This window comes from Globicephala melas, chromosome 2, assembly GCF_963455315.2.
Source record: "Globicephala melas chromosome 2, mGloMel1.2, whole genome shotgun sequence".
NCBI lineage: Eukaryota > Metazoa > Chordata > Mammalia > Artiodactyla > Delphinidae > Globicephala > Globicephala melas.
In genome coordinates, this window is record NC_083315.2 from 20,506,248 (window position 1) to 20,529,702 (window position 23,455).

Genomic DNA, 23,455 nt, shown 5'->3' on the forward strand with positions numbered 1-23,455 from the left:
GAACCTCTACTCCAACCTCAAACTGCATGGGCTCCAGTAAGCACGTCTATCTCGACCCTTTCATTTTGCTACCCTTGGCTATTTCTCTGATCTCTCACTAGAAGTTTTTGGTTTGATGACAAATATATGAGTAGGAGGTTTGGGGTGGGAGGAGGCAGAGACTGGACCAAGAATTTTGGATTATCTGGGGATTTTCATTAACTGTATCTCCCTGTCCCTCGCTATCAGGGATGACTAAGATTTGTTTTATAAAGGATTAGGATGCCTGTGCCGTTTTGCAAGTAGAAGTTTACGACTTTTTCTTCAAATCAAACATCAAGCAAGAAAAACTAATCTAACATAAAACCTCAAAGCAAAAAAAATCTAACAGGAAATGCCATTCTGTTCAGACTTATGGCCTGTAGGAAAAATTTCAAAAATATTCCTTCAAAGGACCAAGCAGCAGGCCTCCCATATAAGCTTTGCAGCTGTTATAGGATGTCTCTCACATATAGCTTTGAAATTTTACCCTTCTCATCCTGAGTGATCAAACCCCTTCTCTTGCTTTCGCTCGTTTTGCAGTCCTGAATAGACCCGCCATCGCTCTCCAGCAGGGTATGGTTCTAGTGTCATCTCATTTTGGAAAAACTTTGGTGCAGACCAGCATTATTCTTCGATCTGCCTTTCTTTTTCATCCCCTTTCTTCTGAGCCTAAAGAGATCGATCGCATTTAGAAAGGCAGTTGGGTTTTCTAGGTTAGGGCAGATTCTGGACGCTTTCCAGGTGTCTTTTGGTGGCGAAGGGACTGCTCTCTTCTGCTGCCCTCAGCGCCTGGGTAGAGATTTGCCAGGGCCACCAGTAAGGGCATGATTTTCCAGATGACTCTCGCTAAAATGCACCAGGAAGAACTTCCCCCCACTCCATTTTGTTTCCAAAGTCAATTTATTGAATATTAAGTCATAAACCCAGTGATTATAATTTTAATGAAAAATAACCTGTATCACTCAAGACAGAAAAGAACAAAAATGCCCCTTAGAAACACTGCTTTGAAAAATAATCACATTAACTTTACACACAAGAATCCTTTCTTAAGCTTTATTTAAGAAATCGAGTACTATATAGTTCAATATATATAAGACACATCCAGTATTGTGTTCCTGATAGCAAGTGCATAGATTTTGTTAAGATATCATTTTCACTTGATATAAACGTTTCATGGTCACATGAAGATAATATTCCCAGTGATTTTGCCCAAGCATGAGAGGAGAAAACAGAACACAGCAGAAATAGTGAACTACAACAGAGATGAAAAACAAAAACAGCGAATTAGCAGAACAGTCGATTCCTGATAAGTGAATAAGCTGATTGGTCACAATGTTTTTATTCACTTATCAGGAACGATTCACAGTACATTAATGTTCACTGTGTTTCCTAGCCTGCCAGCTAAGAGTGCCAGCCCGAAATTGCTCGTAACTGCTGTGGGCTGTGCAGATATGTGGCTCCCATCAGCAAGGTAAACGTTGACAGGTCTGTCATTTCCCAAGGTGGTCCATGTATGGCAAGCAGATACACCTTGCTGACACTGCAGTGGTGTTTTAAAGAATCAAAAGGGTAAGTGTGAATTTAGGCAGGGACAAACTTGACAGTCTTAAGTGCTTAAGGGAACTAGCATTTTTGTCCCCTTCTTTGGAGAATTGTTGTTTTTGCAAAACAACAAAAAAATCTGGCTTTGTCTTTCCCTTCTTTTACTCATGCTGAGTATTTTGCCTTGTGCCAAATGGTAGACCTATATACTTATATGACTTAAATATTTAAAAAGTAAACACTTGCATCTTGGAAAGAATCGATCACCCTCTTTACCCCCCTTCTCCCCTCCCTCACACCCTCCACCCCCCCCCCCAAATAATAACATACAAGAAAGAAAAATCACGCCCATAGCCGTCTTTTCCCACTAATGTAAGCAGTGGGTTTTCAGAGGCAAACTGATGAAGGCTCTGATGAGATTTAAAGCAGAAGTATTGGCAGGAAGTCAGCTCTCATCTGTGCAGGTTTAGAGCTGGTGGAAGTTACTTCACTGAGGTGTTCGGCCTATGGGGGAAAGAGCCTCCTTCCCTCCGCCTCACCCGGCCCCTCTGTTGTTGAGCCGACTGGAAAAGACAGTCTAGGGGTCAGAGGGGCTGCCGAAACCGGAGGGTGGGGAGCCTGAGCACCTGCAGGGAAAATCTCCTTGGCGGCCAGAGGAAGGCTGCCGGTGCTGGGTGGCCTGAGTTGGACAGAGCTTGTGCGTCTGAAGAGTTGGAGGGAGAGATCAGAGCAGACGTCAATGGAATCTTGTAAGAGCACTTGGAGAGCAGTCAGATTCCTGAGCAGAAGAGATGGGCAGAAGAGGGAGGAGGGCCTGTGGCTTCAGCTTTCGAGGGCATACAAGGAATGGTTTTCTTCTCTAGTTCTCTTTTTGCTAGCTGGGGTTGGGGCGATCGTGGGGGACAAGACTTTTTACAAAATATACACTCATTCCAGAAGGAGTGTGTGGATGCATATGGCCTTCTTGGCTTTCATTTGGAAACGGATGATATAGTATGAAGACTTGGGCATGAGAAACTTTACCTCTTCCCCCTCCCATCCCACCAGACTGAGTAGAGCTTCCATTTGAGCCCTTGCAAGTATTTCTTTTCTCTTCCACTAGTTTTAATAATTAAAGCTGCTCCTGGATTCAGTTAGCTCTAAAAATAAATAATTTAAATTACTTTTCTATACATATCTATTGATTGATGGCAACGCATAGATTTAAATTTAACACCTTTCACATCTATTCACCAGGTAAGTTAAGTTTATTTTTTCTTCCCTTGAGAGCTCACCTCTTTCTTTTAAAAAATGTGACTGGTTTCTGAGAAGAGTTTGATGGTAATGATATGCCTTTGGACTCAGGGGTAGGCAGAAGAAACCCCAGCTCTGCTGCTTCCCTTCTGAAGGTTATGCAGCAAAGCAGAGCCATTTTTAATGAGTGTTAAGAACTGCATACATATACCCAAGGGAAGGGGAGAGAGAAAGTGAAATATACCAGTGTGGTGAGAAGACCAGATAAGGTCTTGGCAAATCCAACTCTGTAGGTGGACCATAGAAATAAGTATAAATCTTGGAAGCAGTGGTTAAAATAGGCTGTTGTACATAAATTAGAGGTGGCTGGTGTGTAGTTTCCCCCTTCCCCAAATCAGATATTCACTTAGGTGGAATCGACTGTATCTTATTACACAACATATAGAAAAAAAAACATACGTGGAACAGTGAGGTGTGTAGATGTATCACCAACATATAATGACTACCAACAATACAACACTCAGAGAGAGAAACAAGTATTAGGAAAATGGTTTAATATTGGAGACAGAAGCAAAAAACTGCATCACACAATAACATACGTTACAAAAATAAGTTTGACTGTTTCAACTACACGGTTATGTTCACAATGAGGACAGAAGAATCAGAAAAAACTTTGATCTAAACAGCAAAAAAGCAAACCCCTAAAGTTTTAACTAATACATTTATCCACTTAAAGTGACTGAGTACTTCTAAATCTAATTACCTTATTGTGTAACTGCACAATACAGAATAAAAAGTGAAACTTACCGCTGTATTTTAAGACAAAATTCTAATGCTAGATATAAGCAAAGGGAAAAAAGAAATCAAGCCAAAGTTTTTAATTCTCAAAAGAAAAGCAACTTTCTTTCTATCAACCAGAAATCAAACTTGAAATCAGTCATTGTCAGGGGGCCCACTAGAGTAAGCCACAAAAATTTCCATTTTTTTTTAATCTCCAGTATAAAAAGTTCCACTGGTACAAAATGCATAAGTACAATCAGTTGTAGAAATAGGAAAGCCTGCGTATTTTTTTTTGGCTCAAATTCCATCAAACAACAAAATCCAAATGCATCAATAAAACAGAAACAATACTCAAATGGTCTTACAGTTTTCCACTAGGTTGCATTAACTTTGGCTTTTCTCAGACAATATTTAAAAACTATTTTGTAATTCTAAACAAAATGATATTATTAATCTACAAACAACAATTCTCACAGCACAAAAAAACACAAATACATTTTTTTGTATGACATTATTCAAAAAGGTAATGAAACTACAGGTTTTTTTAAAATTTTATTTCTTCTTGTTAATTAGCACTTAAGATAATAAAAACAGAAACAGTAAAATGAGTCCAGAGTAGCACAAGCCAAAGAACTATAACCCCTATGGTGAAAGAAAGATGAACTTGTTACGCCTTTGAGGACTGCCATTTGATCGCAATTCTCTAATTTAGTTTAAAAATGACTATTGTCTACACTTGATTTTTAAAAAAGCAGTTTCCCTGTGTGTTTGTTTTATCTTCTGGCACAGGCCCTTCGCACCCTTGCAGCTTTTTCCTTTTGATATTAAGAGAGAAAGTGAAGAAAAGGACAACTTGTCTTTGAGGAGGGTTATCTTTTTAGCAATGAAACATGCCCCCCCCCCTCCAAAAAAAAGACTTTCCCTGTAACAGACAGTCTGTCTTGGTTGCCTGCAGAATAAACACTCAGCTCTAAGTGCCCACCCTGAGCTTCTTGTCAGTGCACTCAGCTCCCCTGGGGGAGATGCAGGCAGTGGGAGGAGGGCACTGGAGCGCTTCTGGCTTCAGTGAAGAAATGGGAAAAAATGGTTTAAGATTTCTGTATACTTGCTAAGAGGTTCTAAATGAGACAGTCTAGGAAATTCAAATGGTGTGTTGTCTTGTGTTCTTATGGATGTATCTGTGTACCACCATATTATCATCTACACGAGAGACAAGTGCGATAACCTCTGTTATTCAGCTGTTTGCTGCAGGAAGTACAAAATAGCCCTCGAAGGATGAAGGAAGGCCCCAGCAGTAGTAAACACGTGTGAGGATAATACAGATCATTTCATTGTAAGTGCATGTGCTATAAGAAGGAAACTTTTTTTTTTTTTTTTTTGCATCATTATTAGAGGCTAGTCCTTTCCATCCCAGGGCTATCACATCCACACACATATTAAACCAAACAGGGTGGTGAGCGGGAAAAGGAGGAAGGAAATGGAGCCAGCAGTTTCTGAACTCCATTAGAGAGACAAAGAAGCTTCCAGAAAGGCAGGAGTGTGTTTTGGGACTGTGGGGATGACTTTGGGGTTTGTCAGGACAGCAAGAGACCTGCTCACATGAAGTGAAAGTCAAAGAAATATGGCGCTTTAGAAAGTGGCAGCAGGAACGGGTGCTAGGTATTTGGTCAGTAACTGTGATGAACTGAGTTTGCCTTTGATGGTCAGTCCCCTTTAGATGCATTCAATTCAAAAGAAACAAAAAGGCAGGGAAAAGGATTGTCAACTTCTAACTCCAGACACCTGGCTTATTCAGAGGTATCCACTGCACAATGGCTGATAAGAAACATTAATTTGGGAATATGTAAGAAAACCAAAAATCCCTCAAAAGACTACCCCATCATCACAAAGCCATTTAACTGGAAGGTATATGAAATTATTCTAAACTGGAACATACCACTAACCTGATCTCAAAAGCATATTGAATTTAAGGTTTATTTAGGTGCTTGACTAGCTACTGTTCCCCTCAGAAGGTTTATCCAGTAACTCTTTTTAAAGTGTTATTTTTTTCCTTTCTTTTGGCTCTCAACCAAAGGATAAAGTAGTAGTAAAGACAGAAACAACTCAAAGATATATGCAGGAAAAAAATCCAAATTAGAAACACCCCAAAACAAATGAAAATGATGACAGCATAAAAAGTTAACATTCCAGATAGCGCTGGGTAGAAAGGGTTAAAAGTTCAAAACTTTCTCACCTTAGAGGTTTCCATATATCATGAAGAAAATACATTGTGAGGTTGCCGTCACAGCATTGATGTTCAGAGTGGTTAAAAAAGTGAGACATGGGCACTTATACAATGTCTTACAAAAAACATCATAGAGAAATAACAAACAATAACAATTTCAGGCAACAAGACCACAGGATAGCAAGTTAACAAACTTTTTAACCTCTTTTTTTTTGTTGTTTTTTGTTTTTTAAATATTAGGGATTTATACAAAACACATAATAAAATACCCATGTTATCAAATTACTTCTCACAAGAAACACACTGAAGCTCTAGGAAGGAAGTACCTTTGGAATTTGGCACTATATATTTTCACTTTTTTTCTTTAAAAGAAAAAAAAAATCACATTTTGCTGAACACAAACACACCTAAATAGTCCACAAAAAAAAAAAAATGACATCAATGCTTTACAAGCCAACACAAAACTTACTCTGGAATAGGTTTTCTTTTTTCCCTCACATGAAATTTTTTGTAAGCAAACAACTTTTTTTTGAAATTCTTTTTTGTTTTAAGTAAACCAATTCTAAACTTGTCTTATCAACAAAGAACATTAAGACCATAAGACTTATGATGAAACCACAACTTAATTCACAGAAGCACCAACGTTAACACAGTTTACAGTAACCTTTCTCCTGTACATTGAAACAGTATAAAATATAGGTAATTTCATGTGCATTAAACCATGGATTGTCTAACTGTGAGTCAGTTCAGCAAAAGGTGACACAAATAGGTAGCATTTGCCCCAAAACAGGGTAAATATTTTTCTTATACTAATCTACAAAAAGTGGTTCTATATATATATCTTAATGAGAAAGTGAGCCACCTAAAATGGCCTTATCAAAAAACTTTACACTGCCTGAAAAATGTAAAAACTATTACAGACCTCTAGAGACTTAAAATCAGACAGTTTTTTTCTCAAACTGTTTTTGGAAGTAGTCTGTTAGAAACCAACATTCTGTGTCCCTGGACACATATTGCTATTGTTACCAGTGACCGGGAAGAATGCCAATCCCTGTATAATACTTTCAAGTCTGTTTTATGAAAAGAAAAGAAAAAAAAAGAAACATTTTTGCCACAGGTTTTTTTCCTATTATTAATTTGTGTAATAATAAATTTCAGTCTTGCATGAATGCAGCAATGTTTTTCACATTGACTTCCCAGAATTCATAGCTAGATGAGGTCACATGCAAATTTCAAAGGTCAAACTAGATCAAAGGTCAGTAGGAGAACCGAATATGATGTGAGGTCAGAAAGACATCAGAAACAATGACGGGACGATGAAACTTTTTTTTTGAGACGCCACAGGGACATGCTAGGCAAACGGTGAACTAACGGGCATGAAGATGTCTAGGGAGAAAACAGGGAGAGTAAAAAGTTACACAGAATCTACGCAGCAGCAACAAAATCACTCTTCAGGGTGCAGGAGAAAAACTAATGCAAATTTTAGGTCATTAGGGAGTCTACGAGCCATCCACGTAATTTGCATTTCTTACACTCTTTATCCACAGCACAAAGGAACCCAAGAGAATCCATCCGGAGAGGGAGAGGGGATGGATTCTGGGCGTTTTGGGGTGAGGGGCTGGCAAAGGATGGGGAGAGGGTCCAGTTTCAACGAATGTAACAGATGGGGAAAGTCAGACGACTGAACTGTAAACTAGATAATGGCAGTTACGAACAAAATCATCAGACAGATACAGACACCGAGAGGATAAAGCATGGACTTGAGGCCTAGGGTTCAACGGTGAAAAAAAGCCCATTCCTAGAACGATTCCTCTAGAGACTACTTCAGAAGGATCTGGCTAGCACAGAGAGCTGCTCTTTAGGTACCCAATAAGTTAACAATAGGCAATAAATAACTTCCATTATTTCTGAGGCAGTAAAAATTTTGTACAAAAATAGAAATGCTTTTTTTACAAATAAAATTTACAGGCCTGTGGCTTTCTTTTTATGTAGTATTTATGTATTACTTATTTATTATTAAATTTATCTTTCAAGAAACATCAAGTATTTTCACTCATTTTTAATTTTTAAACCCTGTAGCTTTAAGAAACAGATCTCTAAATCTTTTTTTACATTAATCCTTTCTAAAAACTAAAATAAAACAATAACAAAATAGACAACCAGTGTAATAATCTGACCAATAAATGTCATGTTTCTTTGAACACTAAAATAAAATCCTACTTATTAAAACAAACCAAATGTAGTGGAAAGACATTTTGTATTGTTTTTAAGTGCTTCTCCTGGCTTTTCTCTCGCGCTAGGCCACCGCCTTACCCTCTATGAACAGCTGGCGCCCCTCTGCGGGGTGGGCGCGGGCAGGAGGGGCGAATTCTCCAGGCAGTGCTCTGGGGCACAGGGTGGGGGAGGGGGAGGGGGGTGGGTCTCAGAGTTAGAATTGCACGTTAGCCTTTGTTTGCCTTTTAAGTTGTTAAGATGTCATTTATTGTGTATGTGTTTTTCTTTAAAAAAAGCAAAAAACAAAAAACAAAAAAGGTAAAAGGAGATTCAAATCGCAAAACAAAGGAGAATACAGTGGTACAAGTGGAGGAGGAGTTTACTCGATAGAAACAAGGTAGCCAGAGTTTATGGCGAACTGGATAGGGGGCCCGGGAGGGGGTGATGGAGGCCTTATTGTAAAAATAACCGTCTCTCTTGGTAAAAGTTGGCAATGTGGTCCTCCTCTGCCTTTCCTGTTGAGCCCAGGCTGGCTCGTGGGACTTACCCTAAGAAAGCTAAAATAAGAGCAGGGAGCCTCTGGGGTTAGGATCAGTAAGGTTTGCTGTCGTTTTTGGAGCGCTTCAGCTGGACCTTCAAGCGTTTCATGCCAATCTGAAAGCCATTCATAGCCTGGATAGCAGCTTGCGCAGACACGGGATTGTCGTAGCTAACAAAACCTGGAAGACACAAGCGGAGGGAGGGCGGGAATCAAGATGGAGAGGCAGGGGAGCAAAGGAGGGTGGCTGCAGATGCTAAGTGACACGTGCCCAGCCTGCGGTCTCGGGTCAGCTCTACTCAATTCACGGACTACAGGTCATGTTTTAGGGGCAACACTGGAAACATCCACTAAGAAGCAGTGGAGAAGCTGGCTGGACCGCTAACTTGCTATCATGAGAACAAAACCCCTCTGCAGAAGGCTAAAATCTCAAACATTGAGTCAATTTAGTCTGTTTACTGATTTCAGTCAAACCTGTTTGGGTTTAAAGTCCCTTAGAATCCCGAACCAGCCTCCAATACATCAGTAAGTGCTGCTCCTAGAAGCAGTGGTACAAATATTCTAGGTCTCCAAGGGCCCCCAGAGGCTCACATGCCCCAACCAGGTGAGGTTTAAAAGCAGGATAATTGAGGGAAGGGCTGCATAACCGGTATGCCGCCCAAGACCCTGACTGTTTCCATTCCAATTCTCCATGTATACAGGACGGGGTCAGTTGGTGAATTAACTTTAGCATAATTTGTACTTCATTTTTACCACTTGGAGCTGTTACTGAGAGGAACCTAGGGGCCCAGGGGAAATGCTGTGCCCGTTCTCCTTATCTCAACCTCCATTTTCAAAGCTCCGGTGAATTCAGCAGAATGGAAATTGCTACCTTGTATCCCCAGCTGTCCTGGAGAATAAACAGTCTAAACAGCTCAGGGCTTCACAGCCATCCTGACATACTTCCCACCACCTTTCTCTGTACCAACACTCAGACGCTTCTGACGACCACCCAGGCTCTGCCAAAACCCAGAAACAGAATTCTGATCACATAGTTTTGTTTCAGCACTGGGGGGCGGGGTTACATGCAAAAGTTTCTTAAGTGTTGTCCCTACTTACTTTTGTTGTTGAAAGGAAGTTACACTGATTGGATTTCAGCTCTGACCATCCACTGTTCAGAAGGTTTTATACCAAGTTCTCCATCTATCTATCTACTATTAAAGTATAAAGCTAAGGAGAACATTCCTTTACAAATTAGAGGAGGGAGAAAGGGACATAAATATACCTTTAGCAGAGTTCTCAGCTGATAAAAATAGGCATACAGTATAAGCAGAATAGCTTCTCATAGGCTGCCTGTATGCAAAATGGTGGTTTAAATTTTTATTAAATTTAAATTCCCAATAAATGTGATCTCGAATCTAAGATTTTTGCTGATTTTCTCCTTTCCTCCTACGTCTTATCCAGAGGTAGCAAGATGATTGAAGAATGGAAATGGGTCAAGGGCAAAGTGGATAACAAAACCTGGCCAAGAGCTTAGGATGAAGAATGGGGTACCACGTTATAACCAGCAAACCTGGGACCCCAAGAAGTTAGGCTGTCTCACCGAGACACCTACATATGGGATGTTACAGCTTTTTTAATAAAAACTGAAAACATAGTGCATAACACTAAATACAGCTGTCTGATGCATTATTATGAACACAGTGGTTAAGTAGTTTGGGGGCTGATATAATCTCTTTTCAAGACGGTAAATATTTTCTCAAAATCAAACCATGAACTACAATCCTTTTTCTAATCTCCAAATAAGCTCAGGACATTGTTTAGCGATGAAGACTATAAACGTCTGGCTCGCAAGCCTTGTTCAGGGAAGCTCCCAATGGGGAGCCCTTACTGAGACATGCACACAGCCTATGTAACAACTTACTTTCCATTTCACTCTCTCGTGAACCATTACAAGGGCGTTTATATACCTGTAATGGGTTCAGGCTAACAGCCTTTCCACTTGGATAGAAACAGTGACTTGAAATGGCTGACACGCTAATTCCCCCAACAACAGAGGCTTCAGGCTTTCCTGGGTGACAGCACAGAAATCAGAAGGACGTTACGCGAGTGGAGTTTCAGAAGCCAGAGCACTCTCTTCAGACTGGCCGCCCGTCGCCAGTGAGCCGGGCGCCAAGTCTGAGTTTGTGCCTCTGCAGGAGCCGTCCCCACCTTTCCTTTTCACCGTGCCCACTTCTATTCTCCTCTGCCCACATCTGTTCTACTTTATTTTGTTTTGTGCTACTGTTAGCACCTATGACCAATGTGAGTCGTTAAATCGGAGGAGTGATTAAAGCAAATGTTACATCTCAAACTGGGCCAGAACTTGCCAAGTTAGAAGTATATGCTCTGAACATTCTAGCCTCTAAACTACTTTGGGGAACACAAGGGTTCAAAAAATAAAACAAGAACTAGATTTAATGAATGTTCTCCTCCTCTGTAAAACATTAGGGCATGCAGTGAGCCTGCCATACTCTCTCAGGGAGCGAAAACGCCCCAGGGAGCCAGAGTCCAGGCTGCTTGAGGAAGGAGACCGTGACAGCTCGGGCCACCGAGGAGCTGGGATGTCCAGTGTTCTGAGAACACCTGCATCTCCTGCGCTCTCCACCCACTCAGGCAGCCACTGCAGATCCCAGCATCCCAGCACACCGCAGCACTTCATGTCACCATGAGCTAAACCAGCCACCGTCCCTGGGCTCCCGGAACTGCTATGTTGGGCGTGGCCTGAGCACACCCCTACTGTGAAGGTGTGTGCATCAATGAGTGTGTTTTTATGTACATCCAGATGCTGAGCAATAAGCCCCCAGTACAATGTGCTGCCTACACCCACAGGGTCTGAGTCCTGGTGGACCTGGAAGGGTTTGTGGCAAAGTGTCTGCAGTGCCATTCTGTATCAGGAGTCTCAACTACACTACAGTCAGTAAACTCCTTCCATCCGGTGAAGCCTGTGGTTCAAACTGGGGGCCCAAAGAGACTGTTGCTGGTCAACTATGGAAGGTGATTAGTTATAGGCAGTAAGGCCCTTGAGTACAGCATAGAGCACTACCTACTATACGGGCATTTAATTTCCCAGATCTTTCCTTTCTCCCAGGTCTTTTCTGCCTTTTTGATGAGATGACTTGACCCAGTCTGCTTACATGGATCCAGACAACCTGGAACCACCACACACACGGAAGGCCCTGTCCCGGCATCTAAATGCTGACCATTACATTTGCCTTCCCATGACCCCTTGCTGGCCGCGCACTGTGCATTCTAGCTGGCTTCTCTCGCATACCAAAGCACTTGCTCAGATTGGTCTGTTTGTCAATGAAGACTTTAGCAGAGATAACATTTCCAAAAGGCATGAACATCTGCAGGATGTCCTGGTCTCCAAACTCCTGTGGAAGGTGGTAAATAAAGAGGTTTGCACCCTCTGGACCTAAAGAGGGGGAAAAAAAAAAAACATCAGTGTAAGGTATTCTGCACTTCTCAGTTCCCAAAGCCCCTTCTCAGGAATGCTTTAACAACAGATGGGCTAAGCACGTGGCTTTCCCTCATACAGAGATGGATACAAGTCCAGTGCTGGTATGTCTTTTAGGACAGGAGTCGTCCTGCACATTTTCCTGACTTCCAAAGAGACACCGGTTAAGAATGGCTTCCTTTTCATCTATAAGCTGTGGGTCACATTTGCTTACTGCGCGTGAGCACGTATTTTCAGTCTTCCTGGGCGTGAAGGTGGCAGACGAGGGGTAGAGTCGGGGAGGAGAATAAAGGCGTGGGTTTTTCCCACGTGGCCTTGTTTTATAGTACGTAGTATATATTCTCTCTTGGATACAGTGTCCTGTGTACTCTAAGCAAATTGCAGCAATTTAGAAGTAATGAATATAGCAGTAATGCTGCTTGGATTTCTCAATCATTTACCTAATTATCCATCCAGTTCTGATTTGGCAGATCTCTTAACACACAGTCTAATAATCATCTTTCTTAGAAATGACTGGCAATGAGTCAAGGCAGGAAAAAGTAGGTGCTAGAGTTTCACAACTGTGATCGGAATGACACCACTGGGAATTAGCCTTGCAAACTGAGCACATGAGGTGCACAAGCTGGTCGGAGACTAAGCGAAGCCTGGTTCTTGGCTCTCCACCATAACTTCCAGAAATACAAGGAACGAGGACAGAGTAGGGGCGATCTTAGCTACACCAGACAGGACAGCACTCTTAAGTTCCCTTCCATTTCATTCTCCCATCTCTCTAGCCACCTGCAGAAGAACTAGCTGCAGCTTAAAGGAAGCAGAAAGGAGGGAATCCCAATGATTACAGCAGGTCATCACCTTCTAATATGTCACAGGCGAGAATGCTTTCCAGGTCAGAGGGTGCTTGGGGGAGTTGTAGGTCCTTCCCCAGATGGTTCTGGGGAGGCCCCAGGGCTGGATTCCTCTAGGATGTTCTGGGCATGGTGTCTGGGAGGGAAGGGAGCTCATAAAACTGGTGAAGTAGCCAAGCACCTGGTTCACGGGGCCTTGACTGACTCTCGCAGGAGAGGAACCAGGACTGCCTGCTCCACTGGGAAGCCCCAGGGGCTGGGGGGTGAGTGTCTGTTTGTATGGGCCGAAGAGAAGGAGAACTGGGGTAGAGAGAACTGGGGTATTTGTAAAAATAAAAGGGATAAACATCTTTGCAAAGAAAAGTCAAACCAAGTTTCTTTCCACACACACAAACACACAATCATAAAAGAAAAAAGTATTCTAATGAATGGGACTTTTCACAAGGAAATCTTCTTGAGGCAAATTTCTGAAGCCACAGAGATGAAGCATTTCTTTCTTATTTAAGTGTTAACGTGGCCACTTTAATTTTCCGTATTGCTCACAATTTCCAGGGGCATAGCCATGTTCCAGTGCAAGAGACACAGTTTGTATTTAAAGGGGCACAATTACAGGGTTAGGTCCCCAGATGTTTCTTTGTTTAAAAAAAAAAAAAGACAACTCTTAAACAGTCAAAGCTTAATATGAATAGATGCAAAACCAAAACGCTGGAGGTGGGTGTTCTGAGGGCCACTATGCGTGTGCGTCCCCTGCAGTTTGTCTATCAGGCAGAGCTGGTACTGCCCATACTGGATATGCCTTCTGAATAGAAGGTCCAAATGCACAAATGAGGATTAATGGGGCCCAATGGGAATTGTGAAGTCAGCTCACCTCCTGAAGCCTGGGGAGAAAATGCAATTTTAATGCACTGTGACAGATTACTGGCCATGCCTGGGTAGTCCTGGCCTTCTCGAATGCAGTGCATTCTGAACGTACCCAGGCCAGACAGGGGACTAAGAAAACAGGAAGAAGGTAAACCCAAGGAGGCTGTCTTTTTCCTCATCTCCAAGAAATACTTGGATTTTGCAAACTGCCGAAGTCATTAACACTAAAATGAGAAAAAGGTGACTTGGTATGGAAAACCTCAATATTCAGTGAAGGAGGCTACTGCCATAGACAACACCAAGGGTAAAGAAACAGTTTTTGGGGGGTTCAACCTAGGTATCTTCCTTTTGTCTCCCTTCAGTAAAAACCTGCTGACTAACCACACATTCCTCAGGCCTCTAGTATACGCGACTAACTTGCTAGAGCTCGTTCAGTTGTATCATTGGTCCCAGCTGGCTGGGTGTTCACGTTCATATTTCTCATGGGGCACCTGATGTAGCAGAAAGCACTGGGGGTGTCTGTATCAGACCGCCAGTTGGGATCTGGAGGCTCTACCTAATGCTGTGTGTGTGACATGCCTCTTGCAAACACAGGGAGATGGGAAGGGTGTGAAAGAGCTCAGAGGATATTTAGGAATGGCAGGAAACGCGGTGAGCTTGCCTGAATTTAGATCTGTAGGGATGCCATAACCCTTCAGATTAGCTGAGGAGAATATTAAAACCATTTCTTTACAAGGCCAGACTGGTTCACCTTCCAGTCGGAAAATATATACCAGGGTACACGACTAAATACCTCAAATTAACTCAACTTTCTTGATTAAAGAACAGAACTAAGGAGTAGAAAATCTAAAACTCTGTTTAGTAGTGGAATACATCATGGGGTCGTTCCTTTGCTTCTCAGTATGACCTGCCTTTTAAATTATGTTTTAGTTAAGCTAATGTTAAGATGGTTTAAATTTCTTAGCACAGGTTAACAGGGTGAGAAGAAGGTGATCAGAAGAGACATACGAGAAGATGGAAGATGATTTAAAAAGACCTGAACAACCTAAAACACCATCAAGCACTAACCCATGCTGCTGGTAGCTCACACACCTAAATGTACATGATCTGGAACGGGCAGTATTTATCTTGAACTATTTTACATTAATCCCAGAGGATTAATTATTGCACAAGCAGCGCCTAAAACTTAAGGGATAGAAATTTAGGGCAGTGAGCTGGTGTGAAGCAACTTCCGGGCCCGGACTTTCTCCTTAAGCTACTGACTTTCGAGTCTGCTGGTGACAGATGTTTTCTCAGTGACCCGGGTTATATGGTTTGCTGTGAGGCCCTGCTGGGTGAGGGAGAAGTGACCAACACTCTCTAAGACGCACGTGGGGGAACTGGCTTTTACGGTCTCTCCTGAGGATACGGTTATCTGACAGGATCCCTCCTACCACCCTCATTTGTCACCATGGTAGTCAGACCTCAGACACAGGGACCTCAATACAGGCTTTCCTTTGGGAAGCCGAGGTGTTTATGACATGGGATCTCCACACGCCTGGGGAAAACGCAGTTGTCTGAACAGTTGTGCAAGTTTTAAAAAAATCAACAATAACAGTCACAGCTGAGAGGAAAGAGAAAGTTGAAAGAATGAAACTCAGATTTTCAACTATCTTCCTTTTTTTGTTTTGTGGTACGCGGGCCTCTCACTGTTGTGGCCTCTCCCGTTGCAGAGCACAGGCTCTGGACGCGCAGGCTCAGCGGCCATGGCTCACGGGCCCAGCCGCTCTGTGGCATGTGGGATCCTCCCAGACCGGGGCACGAACCCACGTCCCCTGCATCGGCAGGCGGACTCTCAACCACTACGCCACCAGGGAAGCCCATGTTTTTGTTTTTTTAAAGAAAGATATTTTTCTGTTTATATGTAACAGCATTAAAAATGGAAGATAGGGCTTCCCTGGTGGCACAGTGGTTGGGAGTCCGCCTGCCGATGCAGGGGACACGGGCTCCGGGAAGATCCCACATGCTGCAGAGCGGCTGGGCCCGTAAGCCATGGCCGCTGAGCCTGCGCGTCCGGAGCCTGTGCTCCACAGCGGGAGAGGCCACAACAGTGAGAGGCCCGAGTACCGCAAAACAAAAAAACCCCAAAAAAACCCCAAAACGCATGAGTATCTTTAAAGCTGTGTCCCTTTTACTATTTTCCCAACTTAAAAAGAAAAACCCTTCTATTTCTTATAGGACACCATGTTTAAAGTCAAAATATTCAGACAAAAACCAGTCTGGAACTATGGGGTGAGGATATAGGAGAAGGGAAAGAAATTTTAAAAACATCTTCAGCAAGTACTTCCCTTTTCTAACTTCTTTTCTTGTGTTCAAAACAAGTCAGAAAGAGAATAAATATCACAGTGCAGATTCTGCTTTAAAAGCAATTTCAATCAAGGAGGAAGGAGCCAAAAGGAGGAAAGAAAGAGACAAGCCCTCCCTACTGGGGCCAGCTCATTAACTGCTTTATAATTAGCCTTCATTTATTCTTAGCATTCACTTCCTGATGTTTATTTTGCCTTACCGGCAGAGAAGCAAGGCAATCAATCACTTATTTGCTTCCCCAGAAGACCCCTGATTAAACCGAGACTGAGTCAAACCTAAGAGTGGATTTTTTCATTAACCTGGAAACCATCGCGGACTAAGAGGTGAGCTCCACCATCACGGGGGACATGGACTGCGGGAAAGCTGGGCCGAGCCCACAGGGGGCTGCATCGACCCACCCCTTCCTCTAACGAGGAGTTTGTATGGAAGGGGAGAAATGAGAGGTGGCCCTGCTGATTCGGGAGAGGGTGCTCCCCGCAATTTTTTAATGGCAGCAATCACTAGGTAATTGCGTATGGCGCACAGAGGGTGAGGACTCCACCTGAACAGTAAAGCTAAGTATGACAGGAAAGAAGACTGAAAGGGCCTGTCAGATTTCTTTACGAAAAACTAAACGAACATGAGTAGGAGAAATAAAACAACTGCTTTCTCTCAGGACAGTGGCTCGGTGGAAGTTCCTTGGAGCTCTGCTCTGGGGGCGAACGCTGCCCTCCGGCCCGGGCCCCAGGCACGTACCTTCCTTCTGGCTGCCGGCCGCGCTCTGCTGCTGCAGCAGGCTCTGGCTGTACAGCGTGGGCAGCGCCGCGGCCGCGTACTGCTGGATCCCTGAGTAGGCCTGGGTGAGGGCGTCCATGGTGCCCGCCGTGCCATTCGTCAAGCCCGTGGCGCCAAGTCCTCCATTCAGAGCCGCCATACCTGAGAGCATTTGAGCAACTTTACAAAAAACCCAACAATAGAGAAGAGAAACAGCACTTTTCATTAGTGCTTTCCAAAGGAAGTTAGAGAATCATTTGACACAAGTACGACAGCAAGTGCATGCAGCGAGCACACCAATTACACCAACAAGAACTTACAGACAAAACTATGAAGTGACAAATTGTAATAACGGCAGACACACAGACGACCACCGCAAGCCCCTGAGCAACGGTTAGCCTCACTCCCTAGGCCAGTGACGGAATTCACCAAGGCACTACAGAGAGCCAGTGCATCTGAGCTCCAGCAGTGCGCTGCTGGCAAGGGCTGGGGTTCTCTTTCTGAAGTAGAAGGCTTCTGCCGCTTAGAGCTTGAGAGCATGTAAAAAACCACTAGTGGCAGAGGCCTGCGACATCTGTACACTTAAGCCACTTACTGGGCTCTCTGAGGAGCCGTGGGATGGCCCCAGGGTTCGAGGGGGAAGGACAGGATTGAAACTGCTCTCCCTTAAGCTATCTGATGAGGAAATGGCAGAGAGCACGAGCTCTGTACTCAATAAACCAGTGAATCACCAGTTCCGCTGACCGGCTTCCTCAACAGCTGAAGGATGCTGTCAGGGACGAGGACCTTAGGGAGAGCCTCTCTGACGATGAAGAATTAAAGGCGCAGGAAAAATGTGGCTCCCTCCCCTCGGTGTAGCTAACTGAAGCTGCTTGTTCAGTATGAAAGGCTAGAAACAGGATGGGGCTGTTCTCAGCAGCAAACAGACGCACACACAGACACACACGCCTGAATATTAATCAGTGCCAGTGGAACTGGGGTTTCTGCCAATGAGAGCACCCCATGCCATGTTTTTCAGTCAACTGAAGTGACCCCATGTCTGAAAAGCTGGATCTTGGCTATTAACCCATGTGAACTGGATGACGGCCAGCACACTTTTTTGACTTTTTTCCTTGTCTCCTGGCTGCCCTTTTGCTCTATTATGGTTGTTGACTGTGTCACTTTTTCCCTGAATATGAGTCAAAACAAGTAATACTTTATAGAGTGTGAACTTTTCTATAAACTCAGGAAATGGAAGAGGTGACATCATAATTGCCTTGAGTTCCCTTTATGTTGAAGACTTTTTTTTTTAAAGATATGTTTATGGGAAGAACTTAGTGAAAACATTAATGAAAATCTTGAAAGAATTAGGGCTATTGATTAAGGATGTTAAAATAGCAAAGGTGGTTAATTGAAAAAAATTGTAAGTCTAATGAGAATAGAGGACAACTAAGAGAAGGGTGCTTAGAAATTATACAGAGGAATCAAATACCAGAATCACCTCAACACTCCCATCCATGTTTTTGCTTGCCTTCCGCAGGACAGAGGGGAGGGAGCAGTGAGCTACTTACTCCATCATGCTTCTGTTCTTCTGACACCTTCATCTCTTAGATTAAAAGGACTACACGTAACAAGATAGGATAGAGGGATCTCATGGAGCCTCAGGTCTGGTGTTCTCCCTGGGGGGCTTGAGGGGACAGAAATGGGCCTTGGGTGACGTTTGGGGTGGGGCTGGAGTGTCAAGGAAAACCTGGGGGCCATGAACGTGGAAAAGCCAGCTTCCTGAAAAGGAAAGTGATTTCAAGCAGTTCTAGCCGATACCAACTAAGCTCAAAAGGTGGTGGCCAGCAGAGGTCCTGCTGACGTTGCTTGAAGTTTCTTATTATGAAGGAGTCTATTCTAATTTTTTCTGAGGTGTGTGTTTACCACGGCCAAGGTAGAACAGGTGATTGATTACCAGGTAGAATCTTAAAAACCATCAAAGGAAGTCTTCAACTTTTGAGAGTTATTCTTATCAATGATCTAATGTCATTCTGTATTAACTAGTCATTATACTGAAGATAACATTTGTCAATTCAGCTGCTGGTACTTGATTCCATCTAAACACTTTGGACAGTCGAAACAGAGGTTTGAAGAAGGTTAGTTGAATAAAATGCTTCCCCTTAAAAGAACAGGGCTTTCTTTGAAAAGGCCAAATGGATTGGCAGACCTCAACGAGGGAGGAAAGGTCTTTGCAAATAGTCTAGCAGTGAAGTTAGTGCGCAGCCAGACTACCGCGTGCTTTAACTGAACCGCTCTCCCAGGTCCTCCCTGGTGGAGTCCCGGGGAGCTGTGAGACTATCGAGTAAACCTGTGAAAATGACCTAGAAGGACCCACCCGTAAAGATGAGCATGTACATCCGGCGTGGCCAGCATGAAGATGATGCTGAAAAAAAGAGTGGGAGGCGGAGTGCCACGAGCCAACTACAGTTATCTGCACACCCCTCGGCCAGGCTTTATACCCAATAAAGGGCAAAAGTGAGGAATGTATTAATATATTCTCATAGATTTGTATGTATTTGCTGGGATAAATTTTCTTTGGTATAAATGGGATATATTCTTCTAAGCTGCAAGCTGATAATGAGGACTTAGGTCTAAGAAATGTATAAAATCAGGGTAGATGGATATGAATATATACAATTAGTGGCACTTGTGCTCATGCCTGTGTTAATAATGTGGTCACAAGTGTATGTGATGTTGTATGTGCTTGTGTATGTACCTAACTACATGTATCTTTATATATTCCAGTACTACAGATTAAAACTAATTTCACAAGGCATACCAAGGGTGACAAGCCACCGCAACACTATGCCCAAAGCATCGCATCTTTTCTCTCCTTTACATAAAGTGTTTCCGTAAACATTACTCACCAGGCATTTGTGGCTGGTGATATGCAGATAATCATAACTTTAAACACTATATGGTAAACCATTTGGAAGAATTAGCTCATTTAACAAAGGAAAAATAAGGATGTCACTTGACATACATTTAAGCACAAAATCAGATACAGATTCCTGGGTGGATATAACTGCAAAAAATATTTTCTTCGTCTTCGTTCAGCTATTAGTGTATGAAACCTGCCTGGAGAACCCTCAACTAATCCAGAAGGGAAAGCTCTGTTAGTGAATTGCCCACATTCCTTCCTTCTGATCTTGCTGTTTTCCGCTTTTAAGCTTTAGAGCGCTGTCCTTTTTTTAGTCCCTCCTTCTATGAGCGTATAAGGAAGAACAAGGGTATGAAGCTCAAACAGTCTGGTTCAGCTACTTGTCTACCATCCGAAGCTTTACCTTGTGGGGAGCTGAGAGGCCCTCTGGCAGGGAAGGCAGTCAGATTCTCCCAGGATGAGTTTGGGAATTAACTAGATTCCATCTACCTACTTTTCTCCATGGCTCCTTCGTCCATGGAAAAGAGGTGGCTTTACTCAGAAAACCAGAAAACTCTCCTTACGGTAGCAAGTAATGGCTCCTGGGTGGAGTGGGGGAGGAAACAGTGATGATATGGAAGCTGTGGCCAACTATTTGTCAAGCTGCCTCTGTCCAGGTAACCGTTTGTTGACTACCTTCTTATCCAGTAGGACAGGTAGCATCATCACGTCTGTTAAGGAAGAACGGTTTGAAAGAGGACACTCTATATTAGAAGGTTTTCTCTTGGTATTTGAGAAAGCAAATCTTAGCTCCAAGCCGGTGCCGATTGTTAAATAGCTCTGATAGTAATTTACCCAATCAGAAGGAATGTATTTTACTTTGTGCATGACTTTTGGTTTGATTAAACATTTTTCTGGTTCATACTGTCTAGTAGGGGTTATTTGAAACTAGAAACAGTCTTAATTTCCCATGACCTATATGTACTTACATTAACCCAATGGCAAAGAATTTAAAAAACAAAAAACAATTTAAGGCTGTTTTTCTTGCCAGGAGCAAAACTGGAATAACACAGGTCCCACACAGGAACTACTCATGGTCTCTCTGCCATTCAACACAGTCCCTCTCCAGTCGCTCATGATAACGATGGGAAAATCCCCGCAAAGGACAACAGAACAGGATGGAGAGAGGCGGGACCACACAGACAACACACAGCAGTCATGAGCACGTGCTGAGGAGGACAGCCATTCCCACTGGCCTGTTACTGTGCAGACCAAGGACAGGCAGGCGATCAAATCAAATTCCTTGTTTTAGGGGAACTAGGTCCTGGGGCAAGAGAAGCAGCATGAAGGGATGTGTGCAAACACACGTCTGCAACCGAGGGGAAGGACAAGTGAGTTGGAGCGTCTGCAGAACAAGGTCAGAAACAGGAGGCAGGGCCATGAGGGCTGCTGGCAGGAGGGCAGCTGGAGGCAGCTTCACTGGAGTAAAACATTCTGCTGTCACGCGGCCACCACTTCATTCAACACGTGCTTGCTAATCAACAGCTATCTGGTCGGGAAGGAAAGAAATCTTTTTCTTGTCTGCTCTTTTTGGCCTTTGGTCAGATAAAACTCAGTCCAAGGTTATGACTGCTTTCCCCAAAACGTAGGAATAAAAGGATTTAATAAAACCTCAACACATTTCCTACCTCTAAATGTACGACTTATCCTCTTATCTGGATTATAAAAGTTAGTCTTCATTTGGATGAGTTCTAGGTGCTTCTTTACCAAACAAATTGCAAGGTATTCTTTTGGGATTTGAAGATATAGAATTATTGGGGTGTTGTTTTTTTGCTTTTAAAAACACTACTGCTTGATCACCCTTTAAAAACTGTACACTTAGTCAATCATGGTTTAAAATAAGGCAACTTGTCAAGGACCCTTTTCTTAATGCTTAAAATGGGCAGAGGCTGGGTTGCCCAGTAGGTAATTAGGTCCCTGAGTCAGGCTGCCATGGTCCTTCTGGACGTGGCTATTCTCAGGCACGGGGTAAGGGTGCGGGCCCAAGCTGAGGGAAAGGCAACTGAGGTGTCCCTTCTGTGGACCGAGGACCTTCCCCAATTGGAGGGGCCAAGGCTAAGCTCGAGCCTCAGATATGACTCGGCCTCTGGCCGGGCACTCTTCTCCCCATAGATCTAGAATGCCGGAAACGGGCAGGCTGTGTAAACGACTTAGAGTGCTTTGGTGGGTCTGTATGTTTCAGAGCTAAGTAATTCTGTAAGCAATTTGCCTCATTCTGCTTCAACCTGCGTTAGCTGGAACGGGGCCCTTAGGAGATGCACTGCTGTAGGGTGACCCCTGACTCCGGGGGCGGCTCCTCGCCACTCAGCCTTGTTCTGCTTCCCAAGGCCTCATTTCTCCTCCTGTATAATCGCCATGAACCTTTGGGTTTTAGAGCTGGAGGGGACCCTTAAGATCATCTGATCCAGAACTTTCAATTTTCAGATGGGACCCTGAAGTCCAGTTGTGGGCAGTGATTGGCCTCAGATTCCTGCAGGTGACTGGGAGCTGGCCCCATGCATCCTGATTTCTAGCCCATTGATTTTTCTTTTATAACACACTTCCTCCCCTCAGATGAAGGGAACCAAACTAGAATCAAACCAAAGCCCTCGAAACCTGCAGATACCTGTCAACCACAGAGACCTATGGCTAAATACACAGTCTACACATTACAAAAGACTTCGGGTGGGGTATTTCTGGAGACAAAACAGGGGTAGGCAGCGTTCGCCTGTCAAAACACGTGCTTCTGCTCCTCCATCCCAAGCTTTAGCTCTCCCCGTGACGTAACCTTTTAGGTCGTCTCTGGCTGAGCACTGTCTGTGGGGAATCTGGGGGGAGGCTGTCCACCAGAGCAGCAGATGCTCACTGCGATGGTACCTGCTAGTGCATTAATGTTGTTCAGTCCGACAGTGGCCCCTGCCAGTCCTTGCAGAGTCCCGAGAGAGGTCAGAGAATTCATGGCCGCACCAGCAGTGGAGTTGGGGGTTGAAGCAGCCACTGCAAAACAAAAGACAGACAGGGAACCCGGGAGAGAAAGCACAGGATGAGTGAAAGCCAGATGGCCCAGGAAGTAGTCTGTCCCCATCACAGCAGACACAGCCGGGGAGCCTTCAACCACGGGCAGTCTGGGAGTTGCGCTTAGGTTTTGGTGTGAAAGACATGGGGTTGTCCTTGTGGCAACTGTGACAATGAGATCTGGTGAAAAAAAAGCATCACAGATCTGTTGTGCCAGCCAGCGAACATGTGCATTGCTGGTTAGTAGGGGACAGTCCACGATAGGAAGCCCGTCCTCCTGGGTGGTGGGTCTTTCACCAGCTGCACCTTGGAAGCCTCTGAACAAATGACCCGCACAAAAAAAGGGGGAGGGAAGGAGGAGTAAAATGGCGGTTCTTGGCTTTCATATTGCTTATGCTTCAGACTTGGCATTTTCTCAATGAAGCTCAAAAAAAAAAAAAAATTCCTGGGTTTGACAGACGACTTCAGGACCCAGGTAGTGGTGCTTATAGTAGCGGAGAGTGATAGGAGATAAAACCATTTTGGCCCGAACTCTCCTTCCCCTCCCCCCTCCCCCTTTAAATAACCGCTTTATTGGGATATAATTCATGTTATAAAATTGACTCCTTGAAAGTATACAATCTACTGATTTCAGTATAGTCACAGAGTTGTACAACCAGCACCACTAAGGTTATAACATTTTTATGAC

At 43.6% G+C, this 23,455-nt stretch overlaps 1 protein-coding gene across 9 annotated transcripts in view; it reads right to left on the minus strand.

The window, feature by feature from the left end:
• Nucleotides 1-3,333: 3,333 nt before the first annotated feature.
• Nucleotides 3,334-23,455, minus strand: part of CELF2 (CUGBP Elav-like family member 2) — an 829,377-nt gene continuing 809,255 nt past the window's right edge. For 7 of the 9 annotated variants that reach the window (XM_060293317.2, XM_060293315.2, XM_060293316.2 and 4 more), the window contains 4 exons: nt 22,630-22,749; nt 16,815-17,012; nt 11,845-11,988; nt 3,334-8,733 (listed from right to left, as the gene is read on the minus strand). In XM_060293317.2, coding sequence (XP_060149300.1) covers nt 8,606-8,733; nt 11,845-11,988; nt 16,815-17,012; nt 22,630-22,749 — 590 coding nt within the window. In that variant the 3' untranslated portion in view covers nt 3,334-8,605. The remainder of the gene's footprint in view (nt 8,734-11,844; nt 11,989-16,814; nt 17,013-22,629; nt 22,750-23,455) is intronic. The other 2 variants (XM_030836925.2, XM_030836927.3) reach the window with 2 other exon arrangements.